Genomic DNA, 25,629 nt, shown 5'->3' on the forward strand with positions numbered 1-25,629 from the left:
TTACCAAGAGAATATGTTCAGCTGATGAAATATATCAAAACTATGCAAAGTACAGAGAAGGAGGAATATCAGTGATTCTGGCAAAGTTAATAACGAGCTAACACCCTATACTTCACGGAATTAACATTAAAAAATTTTTCCCAAATGTAGAAAAAAATGTAATTTTTCGGAGACTTTATAAAAAAATCATCAATAATAAATTACTTTGTAATTACACAGAAGACAGCATTTATTTTTCTTAGGCATCGACTATGTGCTAAGCACTTAAAACTGAAACGATGATATGGTAGAAAGAGCACATGCCAAGGACTTCATTTATAAGCTAAGTGACTGAAGTAATTACTTAACCTCTCTGGATTTCAATCTCTTTATCTATAAAATAGGAGATACTTTAAAAAATATGTAAAATAACAACATACTAAAGAACCCACACATGTGGGATATTTAATAATTATTAGTTCCTCATCCTATTAATTTGCTTTACAACGTAAACAGTTCTTATAAATCACTTTACAAACGTATTTATAAAATAGTGAATAATTGAAATTCAGGAACATGGAGGATAAACACTAATACATATGGAGTTCTCAACGTGGCTCAGCGGAAACAAATCTGACTAGCATCCATGAAGACGCAGGTTCAATCCCTGGCCTCACTCAGTGGGTTAAGGATCTGGCATTGCCATGAGCTGTGGTGTGTTGCAGATGAGGCTTGGATCTGGCATTGCAGTGGTTGTGGTATAGGCCAGTGGCTACAGTTCTGATTTTTTTTTTTTTTTTTTTTTTTTTTTGTCTTTTGTCTTTTTTGTTGTTGTTGTTGCTATTTCTTGGGCCGCTCCCACAGCATATGGAGATTCCCAGGCTAGGGGTTGAATTGGAGCTGTAGCCACCGGCCTACGCCAGAGCCACAGCAACGCGGGATCCGAGCCGCGTCTGCAACCTACACCACAGCTCACGGCAACGCCGGATCGTTAACCCACTGAGCAAGGGCAGGAACCGAACCGGCAACCTCATGGTTCCTAGTCGGATTCGTTAACCACTGCGCCACGACGGGAACTCCTACAGTTCTGATTTGACTCCTAGCCTGGGACCTCCATATGCTGGTGGTGCAGCCCTAAAAAGACAAAAAAAAAAAAAAAAAAAAAAAGGAAAAAAAAGAGAAGAACACTAACACATACCTATTACCCCCAAGAGAATCCTGCAGTAGTCTCGTCAGCTTAGAATCTCTATAGGGAACATGAGTGGCCCTCTTGCTCTTGTCTCCCAATGCACTTATTACATTGCCAAGTGCCAACTAAAAGACAAAAAGAAAGGAAAATTTTCATGATAAAAATGTCCTAATTATAATACAACACTTTTAAATAATGAAAGCTTACAGGAGTTCCCACTGTGGTACAGAGGGTTAAGGATCCAGCACTGTCTCTGTGATGGCTCAGGTTGCTGTGAGGCATGGGTTTGATCCTTGGCCCAGTGCAATGCGTTAAGGATTTGGTGTTGCCACAGGTGTGGCAGAGGTCACAGCAGCAGCTCAGATTTGATCCCTGGCCCAGGAACTTCCATTTGATTCAAGTGCAGCCAAAAAGAAAAAAAAAAAAAAAATGAAAGCTTATAGAAAATAATATGAACCATGGTAGAATTGAGAACACTTGTGTTTGGTTTCATTTTACATTTGTATTTTGAAGTATAAAGTAAACTTCAAAGCTTTCCATATTAAATACTAAAAACTGACAACCAATAAATTAAATATACCAATAATTCATAAATACTTAAACTTCTATTCAGAGATTTCCTTTATAAATAGAAATGTTATATGATTGATGACTTCTGACCATGCCTAGAATTATCAGAGTATCAGGTTGTATCCCCCTCAAATTGCCAAAATTGCCAACTCATGCTGCAAAATTCTTCTCCTCAACTCAATGAAGAAATAAACTGTTAGTTTAACAGTTTCATGAAACTTTCTTGTTGCACTATAGCTCCCTGAGGAGAAAACAAAATCTCCTTTAACCACAATAAAAGTATGAGTAGGATATCTCTGAACAAGGTATTCCTAATGCAAGGATAGTGGTACTTAGAAATTCACTGATTTTATGTGCTAAGCACCCAATATTTAAAAAAACAAAGTCAAATTACAGAATACTTTAGTCGCTCCTTCTGCCAATTCTACTACTTTTCCTGCTGTCACTGAACTAGTACCTACAGCATAAGTATTTTCCTAAATGCTGGTCACACTTGCCTTCAGTAATGCAAACATCTACAACCTTGTCTTGGTTAGAACCAAAGGATTGTGCAGAGGGTATCAGCATCACGCTGTCTTAGTCCCCCTTTTCCAGAGAAGCTACAAGTTTAACCTCTGGCCGTACAGAACCTCTACCACATGTGTCCACCACTGAACATGCTTCAATAGCTTGAAGAGCAATGACTGCTGTCTTTTCCTGACAGCACAAATGTAATTACCACCATGATTTTATCTACCAAGAAATTCAAAACAATACACAAAGTCCAGGCTCCAGGTCACTCGCTCCCTCTAACACAATATTCTACCATATGCTGGGAGCATCAGGATGGGTAATGATGTTGGGAAGGCTGGCTCTCTCTAATCTGCTTTGGTTGATAATTCCCCCACAGAAGGGGCTGCAATCACATAAGAGCAAATATTGGGCAATGACAAAAAAGGACCACAGGCTTGGAGCCCCAGTACTAGAAAGAAAGGGACAGAAGCAAAGCAGAAAACACCTGTCCTGATGCTGTCAGCATCATAGAAATTTAGGGTGTCATTACTTTTAAATAGGAACAAATGACCAATTTTATAATGAAATCAATAAAACATTTAAAACAAAAATTTGGTGCTAAATGTGTTCTTCCATATAATAGAAGTTTTAGGCTAATTCAAACACAAGACGTTTTCCAATCAGAATTACTAGATAACATGGAATTAAAGTTAATTCCTAATACAATCTACAAAAGTACCCATTCTGAAACAATCATGACTAAAAAACATTTGATCATAGTTTCCAAACTAAAGTCTGTCATAGAAGGTTAGCAAAAAAGCTACTTTGAAAGTCATCCCATATTTATTATTAAAACAGTATTATTTTTAAATGTGAAAATAATTTTAAAATAATTTGTTATAGGTATTATGGTGTGCACACATCATAAAATTTAATCCAATTAAATTTTTACACATAAAGAAAATTTGCAATGTGAAAAGGAGAAAAAAGCCAACATTACACAGTCAAAAGTCAACGCATTACTCCTAAGTTTATAGCAACTTTCATTTCTCAGCCCAGTACAAGAAGGATTTCCACTTGGGTATTATGAATTACAAAAGGGGAAGAACAATAAAATAGCCCTGATGTATTCTCAGCATAAGCCTTAGTCTTATTCTTACAAGTCCACAGTTGATGGAAATGCCTTCTTTTGCCCTCTCGCCTGTAGCTCCAGTTCGCTTCAGTCGTTCTGATCCTGCCAGATCAACAAAATGGAACTTTGCAGTCAGAGTTTCAAATTCATTCATCTGTGATGATTCAGAAATCACCTTATTATCAATTGCATTCTCCTGCAATTGAGGAAAATAATTAAAAATATTTTATTAAGATGATACTAAATATCCTTCAATCCCACTTTGTCCCCATTATGTATAAAATCAAATATAAGCATGTGGCCAAATAAATATAAGCACAAAAATATCTGTTGAAATTAGAAGTTTAAACAAAATTGGGTAAGAGAAGGTCAAAACCCAACTGTTTTATCAGCTGAAGCTTTACTTATGTCAAAGGGAAACTTGTAGCATAAAATCCTCAAAATAAAGGGTCTTGGGTAACTATGTCCATCACCACATAGCCACAGCATGCTTTCTGTCCGTTGCAGACATATATCCAATTTTTTTTTTTTTTAATTTGAAAATCTTACATGGTTAACCAGCTTTAGCTTACACAGGACATCTCATTAGGAAAAGGAATGCTCAAACCAAATTTGATACAAATGTTCTCTATGAGAATTCATATGATTTTAGGGAAATGAAGCCTGAAAGTTTAAAAAATTAGACCTAATAACTCACAGTATCTATTTGTGGACACATTCTGGTTTGAGACAAGTGAATGGTAAAAATGGCATGTGAACGAGAGCTCTGGACATTCATTTGGGTACTGGCAGTGGTCCGGGATAAAGCACCCAGCTTCAAACACTGCATCATCTGGAAAAGGGAAAGAAGAAAGGGTTTCACTTCAACAGTACTTAATAAACAACATCCATACAATGAGAAGTCTGAGCAAATGCTTAAAATCCCATGTTAAAGGATGCAACAGATGTAGATTTTCTTATTATTTTAGTTACAGGCACATTTTGAGCTGAACTTCTTACTATAATAGTGTATTTTTTAAATAGGAGAAAACACTGAGATTCCATTGTTTGCCATTTGCTGACAGTTGCAGCTTCCATTTCAAAACGATTACAGTAGAACACTTTGGAATAAACCAAGCAATGGCTGGGATTGCTCAGGCTCTTCTGCATCTTCTGTTGAAATATTTTTCTGTAACTTTACTAAACAGTCTCTCTTTAGGAGCCATGATACATATGTTACAGCAAAAAGCACAAAAGGACCATGGTCTCATCCTTGACTTTCAATTCTAACCCTTTTTTCTAGCTATGAAAAACCATACAAATATTGCCTTAGATTCTTTCAATGCTATAATAAATGTACTGACTTTATCATAACTGTGATATTTTTAAAAAAGAAAACCCTGGAAAAAGTGGAGATCAGATTTTAACTCCATGTTACACCTTAGCATACAAATTTCATATCTTGATCAGCAAAGCTGATATGCTATATTTTATATGCTATATTTTAAATAAAGCAAATATCTTCTATTTAACTGTAACATAATGTCACCTCTGATTCTGTATTCACAGTACGTGTTGTGACGCCCACAGTATAAATTCCACCAGCTGAATCTTCATGAATCCTTATATTTGATTTTTTATTTTTTGCATCAATATCACGAGTGGTATCAAATAAGTCAAGAACCTCTTCATTATATAGCTATCAAAAAGAAATATTTTAAGTTTAATGACAGCAGAAATTGCCTCATGGCTATAATAACACCTACTGCACGCTATCTTTCAAACATATCTTAAAAGTTCTTCCAGATGACATACATTTCTTCAAAATAACACATAAAAATGATTAAAAGTACAAACAAATGCCAGATTCCTTTACAAAGGATAAGGAGAGTAAAAGACTACATCATGACTAGTGAGTTAAGGACTAGCTAAAATATTCCACTAATCCTTCGCAATAGATAAACAAATATTTATAAATACAAGCAAATTCTAAAAAAAAATATGTACCAAATGTAGACAAACGCTAAACTTAGAGAATTATAAGAAATTCTACTACTTGAGCTATAATACATATTCCCATTAGCTTCACGACCTTCTTAATGTATTTAAAAATTAACACTTAGTATTTTGCAAGATCAGCAATGCTATTACAGTTTCTGTGTCAATAAAGGCTGACAAGATTGTGCTACCACCTTAGAAGACGATGAGCACGCTTATATTGCTCTCAACATGCTTCAAGTCACAATGTCTAACAACATTGGACGGGAAGATAGAAGAACACTTTCTTTTCTTTTTCCACCAGCAGTTACCTTTCTTTTGGCATAAACACATTCTTGGTTTTTACTAAATTGAAATGTCCATGAAAATCAACAGCAAGATAACTGATGTTAATTTGAATTACGTTTTATTTTGCACTATATCATGCTGAATAAAATGTTTCATCAATGATCGAAATGATTAGCTCAGGTGATCCAATTAGACGCGAACACTCTCTGGACCAAGCACGCAGAATTAGAGTGGCACCGTCCATCCAAATGCGATATTGCTCAAATTCGAGACGTCCTCTTACTGTCACATCCCTCCCACCAGCCGAGACTGCCCTAAATTAATCCAAGCCCACCCCAACCTTTAAAACATCTGCCTATTCTTGTAGTAATAGCCAGATATATGTTACATAATCAATCCCATTATTTCTGACATTCTCCTCTTCTCTTTTGGTCTTAGTCCCTGAATTTCCAGTGCTTTGTGAGCCTACCTGCATTTTAAGTAGTTATAGGACAAAGAGACAATCTGAAATAAACAATATTGTTTTACTCTATGGGCACTGGTCAACTGATTATAATCTTAAATGCCGAAAAGTAAGGAAAACTGATTATCTATTATTTCTTACTACTACTATCTATTACCTAATGTTAATTCACTCAAACAGCATTTGTTAAACACTACATGCCAAGCACTAAACTGGAGGCAGGAGTATAAAATCATAAGGACTATGGTCTTAAGAATAAGATTTAAAGGAAACTAATGACACAATTAGACTATTACCTCTAAGAATTGGGCATTGACTTTAAAATCTGGAGAAGGAAGTCCATTTTTAATTGAAGCATGTTTTTTTTCTTCAATACTCTTGAAAAGGTGTTTAACAGCACGAGAAATAATACCCTGTTCTTCCTCAATGATGTTAACATCAAATCCTGTTCCCATTGTATATGTTTTGCCAGCTCCAGTCTGAATAAAAGAACAGAGAAAGTTAGGTGTTTGACCTTAATAACATAATTTCAAGTGACAAAAATTAAAGTGCAACTGAATTGACACTTCCAAAAAGTTACAGTTTCTATGAAAACAACTTGGTACTTACTTGTCCATAGGCAAAAACTGTAGCATTATATCCTTCAAAACAACCTTCAATTAGTTTTTCTATACACTGAGTGTATATCTGCTCTTGCTGGGAGTCAATGTCAAACACATAATCAAAAGTGAAAGCTTTATCTTTCCCTAGGAAGACTTGAGGTTCTCCTGGTGTGACAGATGTACAAATATGGCATCCTTCAATCCTTTCTTTGGCAAGCTGTGGTCTTATTCTGTGAGAAGAATAAATAAATAAATAAAAAGATAAAATAAATGGGAAAAAACTGAAGAAGCTGAACTTTGAAATTCCTAGCCAGATCTTTAAAAATCACTAATGTAATCAACTACTTGCTCCTTGGATTGAAAATTTATACTGAGTCAATGTCAGTATGAGTTACTTAACAATCGCCAGAAAAATCATGAACAAGAGTAAAATTAATCTTAAATACTTTTGCAAGTAAATACTGTCCCTTAACTCTGGAAGAGGTAAAGATTCAGTTAAATAAATTCAACCACCACAGTGCTATTTGTTGCTATCTTCGTTTTAGATTTCTTCTCTTATTTCCAGAGAGAAATTAAGAACATAGTATTTACCTGGATGCCCTTGACTCAAACTATTCACTAATGGTTTCCAAACTTACTTGACCATAACCTTCTGTTGGTTTAATACATTAAGCATAATCCCATATATGAATGTATATATTCATTTATAAATACATGTATGTACTATATTGATTTGTCACATATCATGATATACAAAACAGAATTTTGAGAAGAAATTCAAAATAAAAATAGAACTTTGATATTTTCTCTCCAAAATCAGTGAATCATCATGTACATTGCCATGGGTGTTCTCTCTCTACTTGGAAGACTACAGCATTAAATCTGCCCTACACCCTACCTTCATCTACTTCAGATTCTAGGACCTTCCTCTTTTGCCTTCTCTACCTGATTTCAAGGCCTATATTTCCAAAAAAGGAAAGTATATTTATCTGGCCTTATTCTATTCACTCCATAAGCAGCGCTATCCTAGACATACACATCTCTGACTTACTGTATCGAGGTCTTTTAAGAGGTTCCTATTTGCCATGGAGAAGGAGAAGCAGTTTAGGGAAGAAAGTAAAGACAACCAGTGACAAACAACATAAAATGATAGAAAAAAGAAAGGACTTTTTTTCTTTTTATGGCCACATCTGCAGCATATGGAAGTTCCCGGGCCAGGGGTAGAATCAGAGCTGCAGCTGCCGGCCTACACCACAGCCATGGCAACACCAGATCCAAACTGCATCTGCAACCTATGCCACAGCTTGCAGCAAATACTGGATCCCTGACCCACTGAGCAAGGCCAGAGATCGAACCCACATCCTCACAAAGACAACGTCGGGTTCTTAACCCACTGAGCCACAACAGGAACTAAGAGAAAGGATTTTAAAGGAATCTGGTTCCATAGTCTTATTTTCTGAGACACAGAAACAGAAGTCTATAGACGTGGAACAAGTTCATCTATTTGCTAGAGATGAAGCCAAGCCTAAGTTCAGATCACCTGAGTTTTAACCTTTGCCAGTTCATCAGGGTAGAAAGTCAGTGGAAGATAGGAAAAGCAATACTGAGAAGGGATTGAATTTCTGTAACTCTGGTTATCTTAAATAGAATTCTGTACTAGCAAAAAAGTGTTTTCAGTAAAGAATATATTTACTTATTCATTTTTTCCTTCCTTTGTGGTTTTTTCATAAAGTCTTCGACTTCATTTATTTCTTTTAATAGAATGCAATAATCAATGTGAAACTGGCCAGGTTTGTTGGAAAGAGGGATGAAGTGGCTTTCAAGAGACTTGGCTTCTTCTACTTTTCTCTCTCTACAGATATTATGTGGTTCTTCTCTCAAAGCTCCAATTTCCTCACCTATTGAAAGAAACTATCATTTCCAAGATTCCTTTTATATCTAACACTATTTGACTGAAGAACAAAATATTATAAAATGAGAAAAGGAAAATAATATTTACAAACTGTTAAGATAAAATGATATTATAACAAATAAAAGGGTTTCTTATAAGAAGCTACATCTATGGACTATAGAACAGCCCAGGATAATAGCAGCTTTAGCTTTCTGATTCTACATTTTCTTGATGAGTAGTCTTTCTCAAAATTAACATTCCCTTCTTTCCAAACTCCTCTTCTCCCTATGAATGCATGAAATGAGATAGGAGAAAACCAAATCCCTCATCTCCTTGGAAGAATCACCAGTCACCTCCTTCTTCCAAGGAGGATGAGGGATTTGGTTTTCTCCTATCTACTCATCAAGAAAATGTAGAGCCAGAGAGCTAAAGCTGCTATTACCCTGGGCTGTTCTATAGTCCATAGATGTAGCTTCTTATAAGAAACCCTTTTATTTGTTATAATATCATTTTATCTTAAGTTTGTAAATATTATTTTCCTTTTCTCATTTTATAATATTTTGTTCATCAAATAGTATAGAAATAGGAGAGTCGATCTCAATTACTCCCTCTTCCCTATTCCATCTACCTAATCTGTCTCTAAGAGCTATTAATTATCTCTGAAATAGCTCTTAAGCTCATCAATTTCCTTCCTTCCCAATCAACCAATCAACACCTCCCAAATCAAAGCCACCATTACCTCTTACTTGGATTATTGGAAAAGTCTGCTCACCAGTTAGCCTGTGTCAAATCTTGCCCCCTCCCCACAACCTGTTCCACAGAGTGCAATATCAATGATATTTGTAAAATAGGAAGCTGCTCACTACCTTTCTTAAAACCCTTTGGTATATCCCTAAATGGCTCTGCCATCTCCTCTTGCCATGCTCCATCTTTGCATCAAAGCATTTTGGTTAGTGATGGTGGTGATGATTTATTTTTAACCAGTTTCACTAACAAGGTATGCTCCCTCTAGCCTCTATGCCTTCAAATATGTTTTTCTCTTCTCTTGAACACTCTTCCATCTTCTCAATTACCTCCCAAGTCATATTCCAGCCCGAGCATCTCATGTTTCCTATCCTTCAGTCTCTGTTTTCAATCTCTGTTTAGATTTCACTCCTTTAGGAAGCTCTCACCTAACTGCATTCCAACATAAAGTCATATTTGAGCCCAGGCTCTTCTGTCTCCTAAAACCCACCTCATTTCCCCCAGGATTCTGCTCTCTCTCTCTCTCTGATGTATAACTGCACTGTGACACTTCATAAAATTCCATGTAATAAAACAGATAGACATGAAAACTATCTAAATGAAAATGAGCACCAGGCTACTATTTGAAATCAACACCTCATTAATTTTAAGTAAATGATTCTAACCACAGGCTAACTTATTTGGTTATTAAGACACTTCCAATTTCATTTCAACATAAAGAATAAGCACTATTTGACTTGCAGATATGACAGCCAATTTTAGAATGTCAGTGTTACTCAGAACTTAATCTCCCAACCTCTCCTCACCTGAATTTATTATCCTTGCTAATGGCAAGGAGGATTGCATTTTAAGGATGGATGATATGCAATTCCACAATTTGCATGTTTGGGGAGAGACAGTGGCTTTAAAGATGGGTGGAACCCTTTTCTATTGGATGCAGGCAATGGCAATTTGTCAGCAGGTCTGAAAAATTCCCAATTAGAAAGGGATGGTCTCTTGCAGATAACTGGAAGGTGACTATACTTCAAAAGTTAAAGATATATTCACTTTCTCAATTCTCCTTTGACAATTCTAATTTTAAACTCTCAAAATCCCTACATTTATACTCAAGTCGAAAATTCTTAGATGAAGTCCTAACTCAAGCCAATTAATCTGCTTTAAAAATTTTGAAATTTACATAGCTATAAACCTCAATTTAAAAACCATAATTTGAGGAGTTCCCGTTGTGGCTCAGTGGTTAACGAATCTGACTAGAAACCATGAGGTCACGGGTTCGATCTCTGGCCTTGCTCATGGGTTAAGGATCCACTGTTGCTATGAGCTGTTGGTGTAGGTTGCAGACGCGTCTCGGATCCCGCGTTGCTGTAGCTCTGGTGTAGGCCAGTGGCTACGGCTCCATTTCGACCCCTAGCCTGGGAACCTCCATATGCCACAGGAATGGCCCTGGAAAAAGGCAAAAAAGACAAAAAAAGACAAAAAAAAAAAAACAATAAAACCCATAATTTGAGATTAAATATAGACAAACTATACTAGCCCTGCTGGGAAAAAGAAGACTAAAACTAAAATCTGACATTTATTACTCTAAGTATTTTGAAATACTTTCTTTGTATTGTTATATAAAAATAAGAACATTAAACATACTTGTCTAATCCCAACACTAAGAAATAATGTTAACATTTCAGTTAACACTAAGAAATAGTAACAAAGCCCTGCAGCCTTTTTAAAATGTGTAATCATACAACTAGATATATTTAAAACTGCTTCTTAAAGAAAAACAATTATGCATAAAACTTCTGTCATAAATTTTTAGAATAAGATATTCTAATACCCCATAGCAATATTATATTATGAAAGCCAACAACAATGTGGGTTCTATCTACAATATTAATTTGCTAATGGAGGTGGGATTTTTAAAAATGTTACACTGGAAATGAATGTAGACAGGGTGAGGCTGTTATAGAGAACAGTGACAGTTCCACTTCAGAATGCTATTTTTGTCCTTCCTAGAGAATGTTATTTTCCTGACCAATACGGTGGGATCTGAAGGGGAAAACCCACTGAGAGCCATAGAGAAATAAATATAATTTGTTATATCTAGTTTGTGAAGGTTGAAGGTTTGAAACAGAGTATGCTACAGGCTGTTATTCATTCAGTTTTAAGATAAAAGGACTTGAACAAATGTTGTCTCCATTTTCTGAATCTTTCTATCAATATACAAGTAGCCATTTGCTTCTGTTCTCAACTCTATTGAAACTGCTTAGACAGAAGGTAAAAATGACTTTTTTTTTTTTTTTTTGTATTTTTGCCATTTCTTGGGCCGCTCCAGTGGCATATGGAGGTTCCCAGGCTAGGGGTCTAATCAGACCTGTAGCCGCCAGCCTACGCCAGAGCTGCAGCAACTCGGGATCCGAGCGACCTACACCACAGCTCACGGCAACGCTGGATCCTTAACCCACTGAGCAAGGGCAGGGATCGAACCCGCAACCTCATGGTTCCTAGTCGGATTCGTTAACCACTGCACCACGACGGGAACTCCAAAATGACCTTTTTATTTCTAAATACAATGAACCCTTTTTTACTTTCATCCTCTCTGACTTCTCTTCAGCATTTGATCCTACTTACAACTTGTAGGGGAGGGAAACATTTTCCCCTCCATCTTTCTAATTATCCTTGCTGGGACCCTGTAAATTAGATTGACAAGAGACAGATTAACAAAATAAAAAACAAAGAGTTTATTAACTTGTGTATCATGCATACATAAGATTCAGTGATGAGTAACTCCAAGAGTGGTTAGGACTTGGGTTTATGTAGCATCTTAACAAAAAGAAAAAGGACTTTTGAGTTTCTAGGACAGAAAAGTGTGGGAATGTAAATATATGGAGGAACTGGAAGATAGGTGAAGTGAAGTTTGTTATGTAGGATCTGTTGGTGTAGTCTCTGGTAATTAAATTCTGTCCTTCCTGGTAGAAAGCAGAAGAATACCTTTATAAAAGTTACATCCTGCTTCTAGACAAATTGGGGGAAGGCAGAGATCATTTTTTGTATCTGCTACTTTTAATTACCTTCAGGTCAAAATAATCCTTATATAAAATTGGCACATTATAGGGTGCATTTTCTGCTACCCTTCAAACACTATAGTGCTCAGTAGTTGGCTTTTGTAACATTCCTTCTTTTTTTTAAATTTGACTTCGATTTCTGAATTCTTCTTTTCCTCATACCTCATATACCAATTAAAATGTCAATGTTTTCCCTCAAAAATCTCCTACTTTATTTAGCATAGTGTCTAAGATTTTCCTAATCTGGATTCTACCTGCAATTCTACTCTCAAATCTAGTTGCACTCAGCTACATCAAACCACCGATCATTTCTTGATCAACTTATATAGTTTCACTCACCATGCCAATGTACATGGTTTCCTCTCTGCTTGGAATGCTAGACCTCCACTTCTCTGCAGAGAAACCCCTCTGTAATTTTTCAAGACCTAGCTCAAACAGCTGTACATTAATAAGGCTTGAATTAATCTATGCAATTTGTACATGATTTTATAACAATAGATATCAAGTTGCATTCTTATTGATCCACTAAGTAAATGAATTATTTGAGGATTAAGAATATATCTTATTCAATCACAAAAAAATTCAACAAATGTTTACTGATGAACTCCTATAAACTGCTCTAGCTTAAAGGAGGGGTAGCATTCCAGTACTGGGCATGCGATTATCACAATACTCTAACTTCTGCCCCATCACTTTACTTATCACAATACTCTAACTTCTGCCCCATCACTTTACTCTGTTACTAGAAATTTGATCTTGCGTAAACATTTAACAATTTTATGTCTTAATTTTCTGATCTATAAGATGAATAAAGGAGCCTGGATTTAATATTCCTAAAGTTCTTTCTAATTTCAAATTCTAATTATCCCTTTAAGAAAAGCAAAATCCTGACTTAAAAGAGGTATCAATAAACAATCTTTTTTCTTCTGTTACACCCTACATCTACCATTAGTTATGCCACTGGTTCCTTATTTCTTTATGGTTCCTATTATTCTCTCCAGTTTTAAAGCAATTGCTCCTGTGGCCACAGGGACAAGGAACTTCATTTATGGAAACACTGTATCATGGCTCTTTGCAGTGACAGTAGCTAGTGAAGACGAGAGGAGAATCTGGGACTAAGACCAGTAGTTTCCTTAAATTGGATCCTATTTTCTGTTTCTTTGCCTTCATAATAATCATAACTGGTTTTAGTATCAAAAATGCTAAGAGGACTAGTTTCAAGATGCCCTGGTTAAGACAGAAAAATAAGATAAAATTTATTTTGGGGGAATCGGCTTATAGTTGCTTCCTTTCCAATTACAGTTGAAGCCATGAAACAGCAAAACTATATTTAAGGTTTAATTCTGTCACATCCTATTGGAAGAAGCCACCCCCCATGAGACTGCAGCATCCCGGCACATTCTGGCTAAGTATGCCAAGAACATAAATCCCTGACTACTCTTTTCATGGATCACTTCTCCAGGATGCATGTGCAGCAAGCAGCCTGTAGGGATAATGTCTTCCACTTCATAGAGCTGACCTGCTTAGGCAAAGCAATGGAAACAGTGAATACATAATGAAAACAGTGAATCTTCTAGCTCAATGTTCCTTTTTTCTTTTCCTTCACTTTTACTAAGATATAACCGACGTACAGAACTGTATCTAAGTTTCAGGTATACAGTATAATGACTTCACTTACATCATGAAATGATTACCACAAAAGTTCAATGGTCTTTCATCAACTCATATAGATACAACATTAAAGAAAAAAAAAAAAAAGATATTTATCCTTGTGATGAGAAGTTGGTGTTTCCTGATATCCATGTAATAGGTCTGCCTGCATTGCCTCCTTTGAATAAGATGGTTAGGATGGAAAAGCAGTTCAAATCACGTGACATTCATGATGTTTATTACTGTAATAAAATTTCCTTGTCTACAACTCAGGAGTCCTCTGTCTTCTGCCACTGCACATGAAACAGTAAAAGACTAGCTTATTAACTTGTAAACAGGGTAAAATCTCAGACTGTGCAGATCTTAACACATACTGTGACCTTTAGCAAGTCACTCTCTTAGCTGCAATTTCTTTATCCATCAAATGGTAATATTACTGTCACAAAACCCACATCACAGCACCTTGAACAAATGAGATAATGTATAGTAATGAAAGCCTAAGTAGGTATAAAGTGTCATTGTCGTTGCTGTTGCTGCTGTTGTTATTACAGCACCACTTGAAAATTTCCCCAGTCAGTTACTTCATGAGACACCTTAGCATTTTAAATCCATTTGGGCTTTCCAGCACATTAAAGAATGCATGATTTTTGGAGTTCCCATTGTGGCTCAGCAGAAATGAATCAGACTAGGAACCTGTCCTTGCTCAGTGGGTTAAGGATCCAGTGTTGCTGTGAGCTGTGGTGTAGGTCACAGATGTTGTTCAGATCTGGCATTGCTGTGGCTCTGGCGGAGGCTGACAGCTACAGCTCCGATTTGACCCCTAGCCTGGGAACCTCCATATGCCATGGGTGTGGTCCTAAAAAGCAAAAAGCAAAAAAAAAAAAAAAGCAAATAGAATGCATGATTTATTCTTTGGCTTCCCAAACTACTGTCATATTTTTCAAATACCCTCTGTGTACACTGAGTCCTTAGAACAATTAAATGGAAAACTATTATGTCCGAAATGGAAGTATAATACAATAGAGAACATTACCTGGATATGTGTGTACATATACATACAAATACATACACACACACATATGTACTGCTATGCAAAGATAATCAAACTAAATATGTTACACTTTCATTTGCAATGTCATAATCCGAAATTAAAACCTTTTCATAGTAATAAATAGTCAAGCCTCATTATCCTGCTATTCATCTCAGCACAGAGTACAGTAGAAGCCAAAACAGGAATTTTTATCCTTTTAATATTTTTATCATTGTCACTACCCCCATATAGCCAGTAAGGAAATTTCATTCAGAATGGAAAAGAACCAAGCCCTCGAGTAACAGGTTCTTTTAAAAGGGGGAATTAAATTGTTATGGCACATTTGTCCTCATGCTGAAATAAACTCAATTAAATGCTAGTGACAAGAATGTTGGCTTGTAGTTACTAAAAGGATGCTGCTTTAAGGAAAATAAATAAATGAATGTTGTAATTTATACCCTCCCAGTACTTGTCACCCATAATTTTTTTCTAAATTATAAAAATGGCACTAACATCACTCATTAGCCTAAGCCCAAAGATACAGGCAATCAAACCTATAATTTGAACTTAAACACATACAGTTGTGTTTGTTTTTCCAGACTTCTTCATTCACCCTCATCTTTCCTATCCCTCTGGTTCTCTCTCTCATTAAAAGCATTACAAGAGACAAGCCTTTCTTTGCTAGGTGACTGGCCAAGTTATTTTCATCCCCCGCCCACCCCAGCCACAAACAGAAGAGGAATGACACACAAAGTGGCCATTGCTGATCTCTTATTTTGTTGGAAAACACTATTGTCCTCAATCTACAGTTTCATAGGCATGACAAACTTTTCCATTTCCTAAATGTCTTTGTAAACTATCTCTTCTTTTTTCGTTTGAGTTATTCTGATCTCATCCTCATGTGACTGTGGTTGGTCTCCAGTTTACTCAATAATCTGACCTGATTCCTGCTCTGTGTGGCTCTTTTACTTACAGCTCTCTGTAACTAGCCCACTTGACACCTTGTTAGCACCTTTGCTCTTCTGACAGGACACCAATAAATCTGTTCCTTGAACAGACCTTTTCCCTCTCTTGGTCTCATTTGTCAGTAGATGATCATTATTTTGGATGCTACTTACTAATATTCACTTTGATATCTTCATGTTAATTATATCTTACTAAGTCCTCTCTTCCATTTCTTAAGAGGGCATTTTGTCACCACAACTAAGTCACTGGAATTCTTGGTCCCTTGTCTGACTCTCTCCTAGTTTACGTCCATATTTCTGTTAGTAGATACACATTAAGAATCTGCCCTACTTCACCTACTTTAACTTTTTTTTTTGCTTTTTAGGGCCACACCCACGGCATATGCAAGTTCCCAGGTTAGGGGCTAAATCAAACTACAGTTGCTGGCCTACACCACAGCCACAGTAATGTGGGATCCAAGCTGCACATCTGCAACCTACACCACAGCTCACGGCAATATCAGATCCTTAGCCCGCTGAGTGGGGGCCAGGGATCGAACCCTCATCCTATGGTTCCTAGTCAGATTCATTTCTGCTGTGCCACAATGGGAACTCCTCACATTTGTTTCTTAATTAAAAAAGAACAGACTGGCAATCGAGAAGACAAAGTAATGGAAATCATCCAAGCGGGGGGCGGGGGGGAGGATTTTTAAAAATGAGGACACTTTAAGGGACTTCTCTGACAACATCAAGCCTACTAACACTCACATTATGAGGGTCCCAGAAGGAGAAGAAAGAGAAAGGGGCAGAGAACCTAGTGAAGAAATAATAGGTGAAAAATCAGTAGTTAAGAAATAATAACAGCTAAGAAATAATAGGTGAGGAGTTCCCATAGTGGCTCAGTGGATAATAAACCCAACTAATATCCATGAGGATGTGGGTTTGATCCCTACCTTGCTCAGTGGGTTAAAGATCTGTCATTGCCGTGAGCTTTGGTATAGGTCACAGATGTGGCTTGGATCCTGCATTGCTGTGGCTGTGGTGTAGGCTGGCAGCTGCAGTTCTGATTCAATCCCCAGGCTGGGAACTTCATATGCCTCAGGTGCAGCCCTAAAAAGACAAAAGACAAAAAATAAATAAATAAATAAATAAAAAATAATAAAAAATAAAAGAAAGAAAAAAGAAATAATAGGTGAAAACTCAGTAACTCAGTAGTTAAGGAATTCACAAAACAAAACAAAAAGATATAAAATATGATGTCAAAAATATAAAATGTTGGGGAGTTCCCATTGCGGCACAGTGGAAATCTAACTAGGAACCATGAGGTTGCGGGTTCAATCCCTGGCCTCCCTCAGTGGATTAAGGATCTGGCCTTGCCATGAGCTGTGGTATAGGTTGCAGATACAGCTCAGATCTGGCCTTGCTGTGGCTGTGACATAGACTGGCAGCTGTAGCTCCGATTAGACCCCTAGCCTCCATATGCTATGGGTGTGACCCTAAAAAGAAAAAAAAAAAAAAAAACCCATAAAATGTTGGGACAGGTGAAGGATGGTAAAAGTGAAGAGTTACCATAATGCATTCAAACTGAAAAAGTATTGGAGTTCCCATTGTGACTCAGCGGTAATGAACTGGCCTAGTACCCATGAGGATGTGAGTTCAATCCATGGCCACAGTCAGTGGGCCTGCATTGCTGAGAGCTGCGCCGTAGGTCACAAACATGGCTCATATTTGGTGTTGCTGTGGCTGCAGCACAGGCCAGCAGCTGCAGCTCTGATTTGACCCCAGCCTGGGAACTTCCAAATGCCATGGGAGTGGCCCTAAGAAGACAAAAAAACAACAACAAATAACAAAAACAACAACAACAAAAAAACCTGAGAAATTATCAACTTAAATATACATCTATATACATAGATTATAATATATGAACCTTGTGGAAACCACAAATAAAAAAACCTACAAGACACACAAAAATAAAGAGAAAAGAATGCAAATATAAACAAAAGATAGTCATCGAAGCACAAGAGAGCAAAAGAATAAATAAACAAAAAAATATAAAAAATACCAGAAAACAATTAAGAAAATGGCAATAAGTATTTACCTATCAATATTTATTTTAAATGTAAACAGACAAAATGCTCTAAGACATAGGGTGGCCAAACAGATATAAAAACAAGATCCATATATATGCTGCCAATAAGAGACTGACTTCAGATATAAAGGCACGTACAGACGGAAAATGAGGGTATTGGGAAAAAGTATCCCATGCAAATAAAAATGAAAAGAAAGCCAGAGTAGCAACACTTATATCAGACAAAACAGGCTTTAAATACTGCAAGGAGTTCTTGTCATGATTCAGTGGTAACGAACCCAGCTAGTATCCATGAGGATACTGGTTCAAAATCCCCAGGCTCACTCAATGGGTTAAGGATCTGGCATTGCTGTGAGTGGTGGTGTAAGTTGCAGACGCAGCTTGGATCCTGTGCTGCTATGGCTGTGATGTAGGCCATCAGCTACAGCTCCAATTCGACCCCTAACCTGAGAACTTCCGTATGCTGCAGGTGTGACCCTAAAAAGAGAATAAATAAATAAATAAACAACAAATAAATAAATAAAATAAACACTGTAATAATAAATACAGAAGGACATTACATAATGACTAAGGGTCCCAGGAAGACCAAAGAAGAAGATATACCAATTGTAAATATATATGTACCCAACATAGGACCACCTAAATAATACTTAAAGCAAATATTAACAGACATAAAGGGAGAAACTGACAGTAACACAATAATAGGGAGGGACTTTAATACCCACTTACATCAATGGACAGATAATCCAGACAGAAAATCAATAAGGAAACACTGGCTTTAAGTTACATATTTGACCAGGTGAAATTAATAGATATATACAGAATATTTCACCCTAAAACAGAGGATACCTATTCTTTTCAAGTGCACATGGAACAGTCTCACACTATGCCACAAAACAAGGCTCAATAAATTTAAGAAGACGGAACTCATATTAAGCATCTTTTTCAAACATAGTTAATGAGACTAGAAATTATCTACAAGAAATAAAACTGGAGTCTAAACAGTATGCTCCTCAATATTCAATGGGTCACTGAAAATAATAAAGAGTAAATGAAAAAATATCTGGAAATAAATGAAAATGGAAATACCATGATGAAAACCTATACAATGCTGCAAAAGCAATTCTGAGAGGATGTTTATAATGATACAGGCCTACCTCAGGAAATAAGAAAAATCTCCAACAATATAATTGTACACCAAAATGAACAAAAGAAAGTAAACAAAACCCAAATTCAGTAGAAGAAAGGAAATAATAAAGACCAGAGTGGAAATAAATGAAAGAGGCGTGAAAAAAAATAGAAAAGATCAATGAAACTAAGAGTTGGTTCTTTGAAAAGATCTACAAAATTAATAAAACTTTAGCCAGAGTCACTGAGAAAACAAGGAGAGGGCTTAAAGAAATTAGAAATGAAAAAAGAGAAGTTACAACTGACACACACAAAAATGCAAGGGACCATAATACACTACTAATTTATAATTATGAACAATTATAATTACTATGAACAATTCTATGCAAACAAATTAAACACCCTAGAAGAAATGGATAAAATCCTATGAACATATAATCCTACAATTCTGAATCAGGAAGAAATAGAAAATCTGAACAGATTAATTACTGAAACTGAATCACTAATCAAAAACTTCCAACAAACAAAGTACAAAACCAGTTGGCTTCAGAGGGGAATTCTACAAAATGCTTAAAGAAGAATTAACACTTTCTCAGACTATTTCAAAAAACTGAAGAGAAAGGAAAGCTTCCAAGCTCTTTCTGTTAGGTCAGCATCACTCTGATACCAAAGTCAGACACTACAAAAAAAGAAAATCACAGGCCAATATCACTGATGAATATAGATGCAAAGCAACTCCAACAAAACATCAGCAAATCAAATTCAACAATATATTAAAAGGATGGGAGTTCCCGTCGTGGCGCAGTGGTTAATGAATTCGACTAGGAACCATGAGGTTGCGGGTTCGATCCCTGCCCTTGCTCAGTGGGTTAAGGATCCGGTGTTGCCATGAGCTGTGGTGTAGGTCGCAGACGTGGCTCGGATCCTGCATTGCTGTGGCTCTGGCGTAGGCTGGCAGCTCAGCTCCAATTCGACACCTAGCCTGGGAACCTCCACATGCTGAGGGAGCAGTCCAAGAAATGGCAAAAATACCAAAAAAAAAAAAAAAAAGGATGATACACCATGATCATCTTGCATTTATTCAAGGGGTGCAAGAATGGTTCAACATACGCAAATCAATCCATGCAATACATCATATTAACAAAACAAAGGATAAAAATCATATGATAATATCAAGATGCAGGAAAAGCTTTTTACAAGATTCAACATCCATTTATGATAAAAATCTCAACAGGGAATTCCCACCTCGGCTCAGTGGTTAACGAATCTGACTAGGAACCATGGGGTTGCAGGTTCGATCCCTGGTCTTGCTCAGTGGGTTAAGGATCCAGCGTTGCCGTGAGCTGTGGTGTAGGTCTCAGACGCGGCTCGGATCCTGTGTTGCTGTGGCTCTGGCGTAGGCCGGTGGCTACAGCTCCAATTCGACCCCTAGCCTGGAAACCTCCATATGCTGCGGGAGCAGCCCAAGAAATGGCAAAAAGACCAAAAAAAAAAAAACCTCAACAAATGAGGATGTGGACAAAAAAGAACCCTTGAAGATTGTTAGTGGGACTGTAAATTAACATAGCCACTATGGTAAGCAGTATGGGGATTCCACCAAAAAAAGATTGGAGTTCCTACAGCAGGTTGAAGATCTGGCATTGTCTCTAAGGTGGCATAGTTTTGATCCCTGGCCCAGTGTAGTGGGTTAAGGATCTGGCGTTGCCACAGACGTGGCATAAGTCACGGCTGGAGCTCAGGTAAGATCCCTGGCCCAGGAACTTCTATATGCTGTGGGTGAGGGCAAAAAAGAAAAAAAAAAATTAAAAGACAGAACTACATGTGCTTTAGCTATTTCACTTCTGGGTATTTACCCAAAGAAAACAAAAATACTAATTTGAAAAGACACGCACATTAATGGTCACTGCAACATTACGTATAATAGCCAAGATATGGAAGCAAATTAAGTATCCATCAATAAGTGAATGGACAAAGAAGATGCAGGGTGCTGTATGCATGTTTGTATAGACACATTCCCTCTCACATACACACAAATAAATACACAGTGGAATATTACTTAGCCATAAAAAAGAATGAAATCTTTCCATTTGCAACAACATGGATGGATCTAAAGGGTATTATGCTAAGAGAAATAAATTAAAGATAAATACCATATGATCGCACTTACATGCGATATCTAAACAAACAAAACAAAATGAAAACACTCACAGATAGAGGGGAACAAAATGGTGGTTGTCAGAGGGATGAAGGAGTCAGCAGTTGAGCAAGACAAATTGAAGAGGATTGGCGTTCAACTGTCGTGACTCAGAGGAAAACCAATCTCACTAGCATCCATAAGGATGAAGATTCCATCCCTGGCCGTGCTCACTGGGTCGGGGATCCAGTGTTGCCGTGAGCTGTGGTGTAGGTTGCAGACATGGCTCAGATCCCGTGTAGCTGTGGCTGGGGAGTAGGTCGGCAGCTGTAGCTCTGACTTGACCCCTCGCCTGGGAACTTTCACATGTCGAGGGTGCAGCCCTAAAAAGCAAGCAAGCAAGCAAGCAAGCAAGCAAGCAAGCAATCCAGCCTGGGACCTCTGCTCCAAATCGTACAGGCTGAAATCAATGGGCAGCATTCTCAGTTAGAGTTTCAGGATCCTCTTCCAAGCTCATTCAAGCTGGTGGGAAAATTCAGTTGCTTGTGGTTGTGGGTTTGAGCTCCTTGTTCCGTTGCTGGCAGATGAGGAGTTCTCAGCCACTACATTCCACTCTCAGCTCTTAGCCATATGGCCCTCTTACAACAAGACAGTGCATTGCTTCAAAACTACCATGAGAATTTCTTGTTCCAGTCTGCTAAAACTGAGTCTTAAATAAAATAATGCAGTCACGGTAGTGACTTTGCATCACTCCTGCCAAATTCTACTGTTAAGAAGCAATTCATAGAGACTGCCCAAACTGAATAGGAGGGGATTTCAGAAACATGTAAACACCTGAAGGCAGGATCATGAAATGTCACCTTACATTTTCTCTGCCAAGGTCAAGAAAGTTCTTTCTTAGAAATGTGACATTGATTAGAGACTTCCAGAATGAGGAATCAGCTATATGACATCAGTGGCTCAGGAAGCAACCAGTGGGAATACAGGGAAGGAGACGGAAGTGAAAATGAATCACACCTGTAGCCATATCAGTTATCTTTTCATTTCATCACTGGTTGCCAATGAATATAAATAAAGCATGTAGGGTGAGTTTTATAAATCCAACTACCCAAGTTCTCACCTATTTCATGTATATCCCAAGAGGTATGCCTTAGTGTCAGAGACAGAGAAAATAACACGTGTCTTCCTGGAGTGTCAATTTTACGCTTGGTAAAATAAGTACTGTAAACATTTTCATATTTACAAAACAAGCATATTTATAGAATGAGTATACAAAATGGACTACACACAAAATTTGTACTAACTTTAAAAAAAAAAAATTTGGCCATGGCCACAGCAGTGACAATGCTGGATCTGAAACCAGCTCCTAAAACTGCTATGCCACCGGGGAACTCCTGTACTAATTTTGTAGATGAAACTTGAGGCCTCCCTCAAAATTTCTAATTTAAGAGTACATTACACACTTTCTCTCTCTGCAGCTGGGAGAACTTCAGTGTAAATCCTTTACACTCGATGCTATTTGTGTTCTACTCTCTATTTACCGAAGTATTAATGAGGGAGAAAGAAACCAAGTGAAGAAATAAAGGGTTTTTGTTTGTTTGTTTTTTGTCTTTTTGCTTTTTCTAGGGCTTCTCCCTCGGCAATATGGAGGTTCCCAGGCTAGGGGTCAAATTGGAGCTGTTGCTGCCGGCCTACGCCAGAGCCACAGCAATGCAGGATCCAAGCACATTTGCAACCTACACCACAGCTCATGGCAACGCCGGATCCTTAACCCACTGAGCAAGGTCAGGGATCGAACCTGCAACCACATCGTTCCTAGTCAGATCCGTTAACCACTGAGCCATGACGGGAACTCCAAGAAATAAAGTTTTAAGCACATAGAAATATATTTTAAAGCTCAAATGTAAAGCACATGAGCATATTCATTGCAGTCACTTTGAGGCAAACTTCAGACTAAATGGTTATAAAGACAGTTAAATTTATATATCATGCCATCACCCTAGCACTGAAGTCTAGAGTTTGTTTTGTTTTATCTTTTTAGGGACACACCCACAGCATATGGCAGCTTCCAAGCTAGAGATTGAATCGGAGCTGCTGGCCAACACCACAGCCACAGCAACACAGGATCCGAGCTGCATCTGCGACCTACGCCACAGCTCATGGCAACGCTGGATTGTTACCCGCTGAGCCGGACCAGGGATCAAACCCACATCTTAATGGATACTAGTTGGGTTGTTACCACTGAGACACAACAACTCTAGAGTACTGTACTTAACAAGTATCCTATTTTCTTTTTAAAAATTTTTTTTGCTTGTTAGGGCCGCACCCATGGCATATGGAGGTTCCCAGGCTAGGGGTCCAATTGGAGTTGTAGCCACCAGCCTACCCCACAGCCACAGCAACACCAGGTCCGAGCCTCGTCCACCACCAACAGCTCAGGGCAACACCGGATCCTTATCCCACTAAACAAGGCCAGGGATGGAACTTGTGTCTTCATGGATACTAGTCAGATTCGTTTCCACTGAACCACAACAGGAACTCCCTATCTATTTTCAGTGTGATGATAAACACTATTTATTTTTGGAGTTCCTGTCGTGGCGCAGTGGGTAACGAATCCAACTAGGAACCATGAGGTTGCGGGTTCGGTCCCTGCCCTTGCTCAGTGGGTTAAGGATCCGGCGTTGCTGTGAGCTGTGGTGTAGGTTGCAGATGCGGCTCGGATCCCACGTTGCATAGGCCAGAGGCTACAGCTCTGATTTGACCCCTAGCCTGGGAACCTCCATATGCCGTGGGAGCGGCCCAAGAAACAGCAAAAAGATAAAAAAAAAAAAAAAAAAAAAAAAAAAGTCTATTTATTTAGCTAGTTGGTTGGTTTTGGTTTTGTTCTTATAGATCCAAATATGTATCTTGTTTTGTAGCATAAACTGCTAAGTGCAGTCCAGAACCTACTCTCCCCTTTTTCTTTAATGACATTTTACTACTAATACAATTTTTATCTGAATACCCTGCACATTTTAAGCCTCCTTGCAGCTATGTGACTATATGGCTAAGTTCTAGTTAATGTGAACAATAACAGTCTTAAAATGGAAGGGATGGATCTTCCCTTTTTTTTCCCTCTTCTCACTGGCTGGAATGCAGAAGTAGGAGTGGTGTACCATCTTGGATCATATGGGCGAAAGTAACACTCAAAGGATTGTGGAGCAACAAAGCAGAAGGATCCTGGATCCCCAACACAATGGAACTTAGCTCTGGGCTATGCATGCCCAGGCTGTGATGTGTTAGAAAGATAAATCTCTATTTTGATTCAGCCCTTCTGGAGTTCCCATTGTGGCACAACAGAAACGAATCTGACTAGGAACCATGAGGTTGCCGGTTCGATCCCTGGGTTAAGTGGGTTAAGGATCTGGCATTGCCGTGAGCTATGGTGTAGGTCACAGACATGGCTCCGATGCCCTGTTGCTAGACTGCGGTGTAGGCCAGCAGCTACAGCTCCAACTTGACCCCTAACCTGGGAACTTCCATATGCCACAGGTGTGGCCCTAAAAAAAAAAAAAGAGTGCCTAAGCTGATATAAGCCTGAGACTCCAAGAGTTCAACAATCAGACAATGAGATACACCCCAACAATCAGGAAGATATTAAGGGCACTACCTTCTCACCTAAGCCTCAAGGTAATTGTCCTTGATTTAGAAACTGGGGTATTTGCTGAGCACAAGGCCAATAATTAAAATCCAATTATTTATCTAAGAGAAAAAAATTGGGAGTTCTTGTCATAGCTCAGTGGAAATGAATCTGACTAGTATCCATGAGGACACAGGTTCGATCCCTGGGCCTCGCTCAGTGGGTTAAAGATCCGGCATTGCTGTGAGCTATGGTGTAGGTCACAGACACAGCTTGGATCCTGTGTTGCTGTGGCTGAGGTGTAGGCTGGGAACTACAGCTCCAATTTGACCTGTAGCTAGGAACCTCCATATACCACTAGTGTGACCCTAAAAGAGAAAGAAAAAGAAAGAAAGGAAGGAAGGAAAAGAAAATTTGTCTTAATTGTTTGGCTATAGTTACTTGCTCTTGGAAGTAATAGGTACAAATAGGCAGAAAACCTGGTAAGTTTTTGAGGGATATATTATGCACACACACAAAGGACTATAAAAGTCTATAATTGCTCAACCCAAAGACAACCCCTTAGGCTCTCTTACCTGCACAAGCAGGAAGCCAGCTTTGAAAACTATTTAACCTGAAGAAAGGGTATACTTTTTTAATGCCCATTTCTATT

The 25,629-nt window shown here is 37.9% G+C and overlaps 1 protein-coding gene across 11 annotated transcripts in view; it reads right to left on the bottom strand.

Annotated features, from left to right (window-relative positions):
* Positions 1–25,629, bottom strand: part of KIF21A (kinesin family member 21A) — a 141,163-nt gene that overhangs the window by 68,698 nt on the left and 46,836 nt on the right. For all 11 annotated transcript variants that reach the window (XM_013997932.3, XM_013997931.3, XM_013997935.3 and 8 more), the window contains exons 2-7: positions 6,700–6,922; positions 6,387–6,569; positions 4,891–5,040; positions 4,060–4,194; positions 3,391–3,558; positions 1,178–1,293 (exon numbers count right to left, since the gene is read on the bottom strand). In XM_013997932.3, the coding sequence (XP_013853386.2) occupies positions 1,178–1,293; positions 3,391–3,558; positions 4,060–4,194; positions 4,891–5,040; positions 6,387–6,569; positions 6,700–6,922 (975 nt within the window). The remainder of the gene's footprint in view (positions 1–1,177; positions 1,294–3,390; positions 3,559–4,059; positions 4,195–4,890; positions 5,041–6,386; positions 6,570–6,699; positions 6,923–25,629) is intronic.

Source organism: Sus scrofa, chromosome 5, assembly GCF_054392235.1.
Source record: "Sus scrofa isolate SSC_HxYL_T2T_F1_AM1 chromosome 5, Sscrofa_HxYL_maternal_Yorkshire_Landrace_v2.0, whole genome shotgun sequence".
Taxonomy (NCBI): Eukaryota; Metazoa; Chordata; class Mammalia; order Artiodactyla; family Suidae; genus Sus; species Sus scrofa.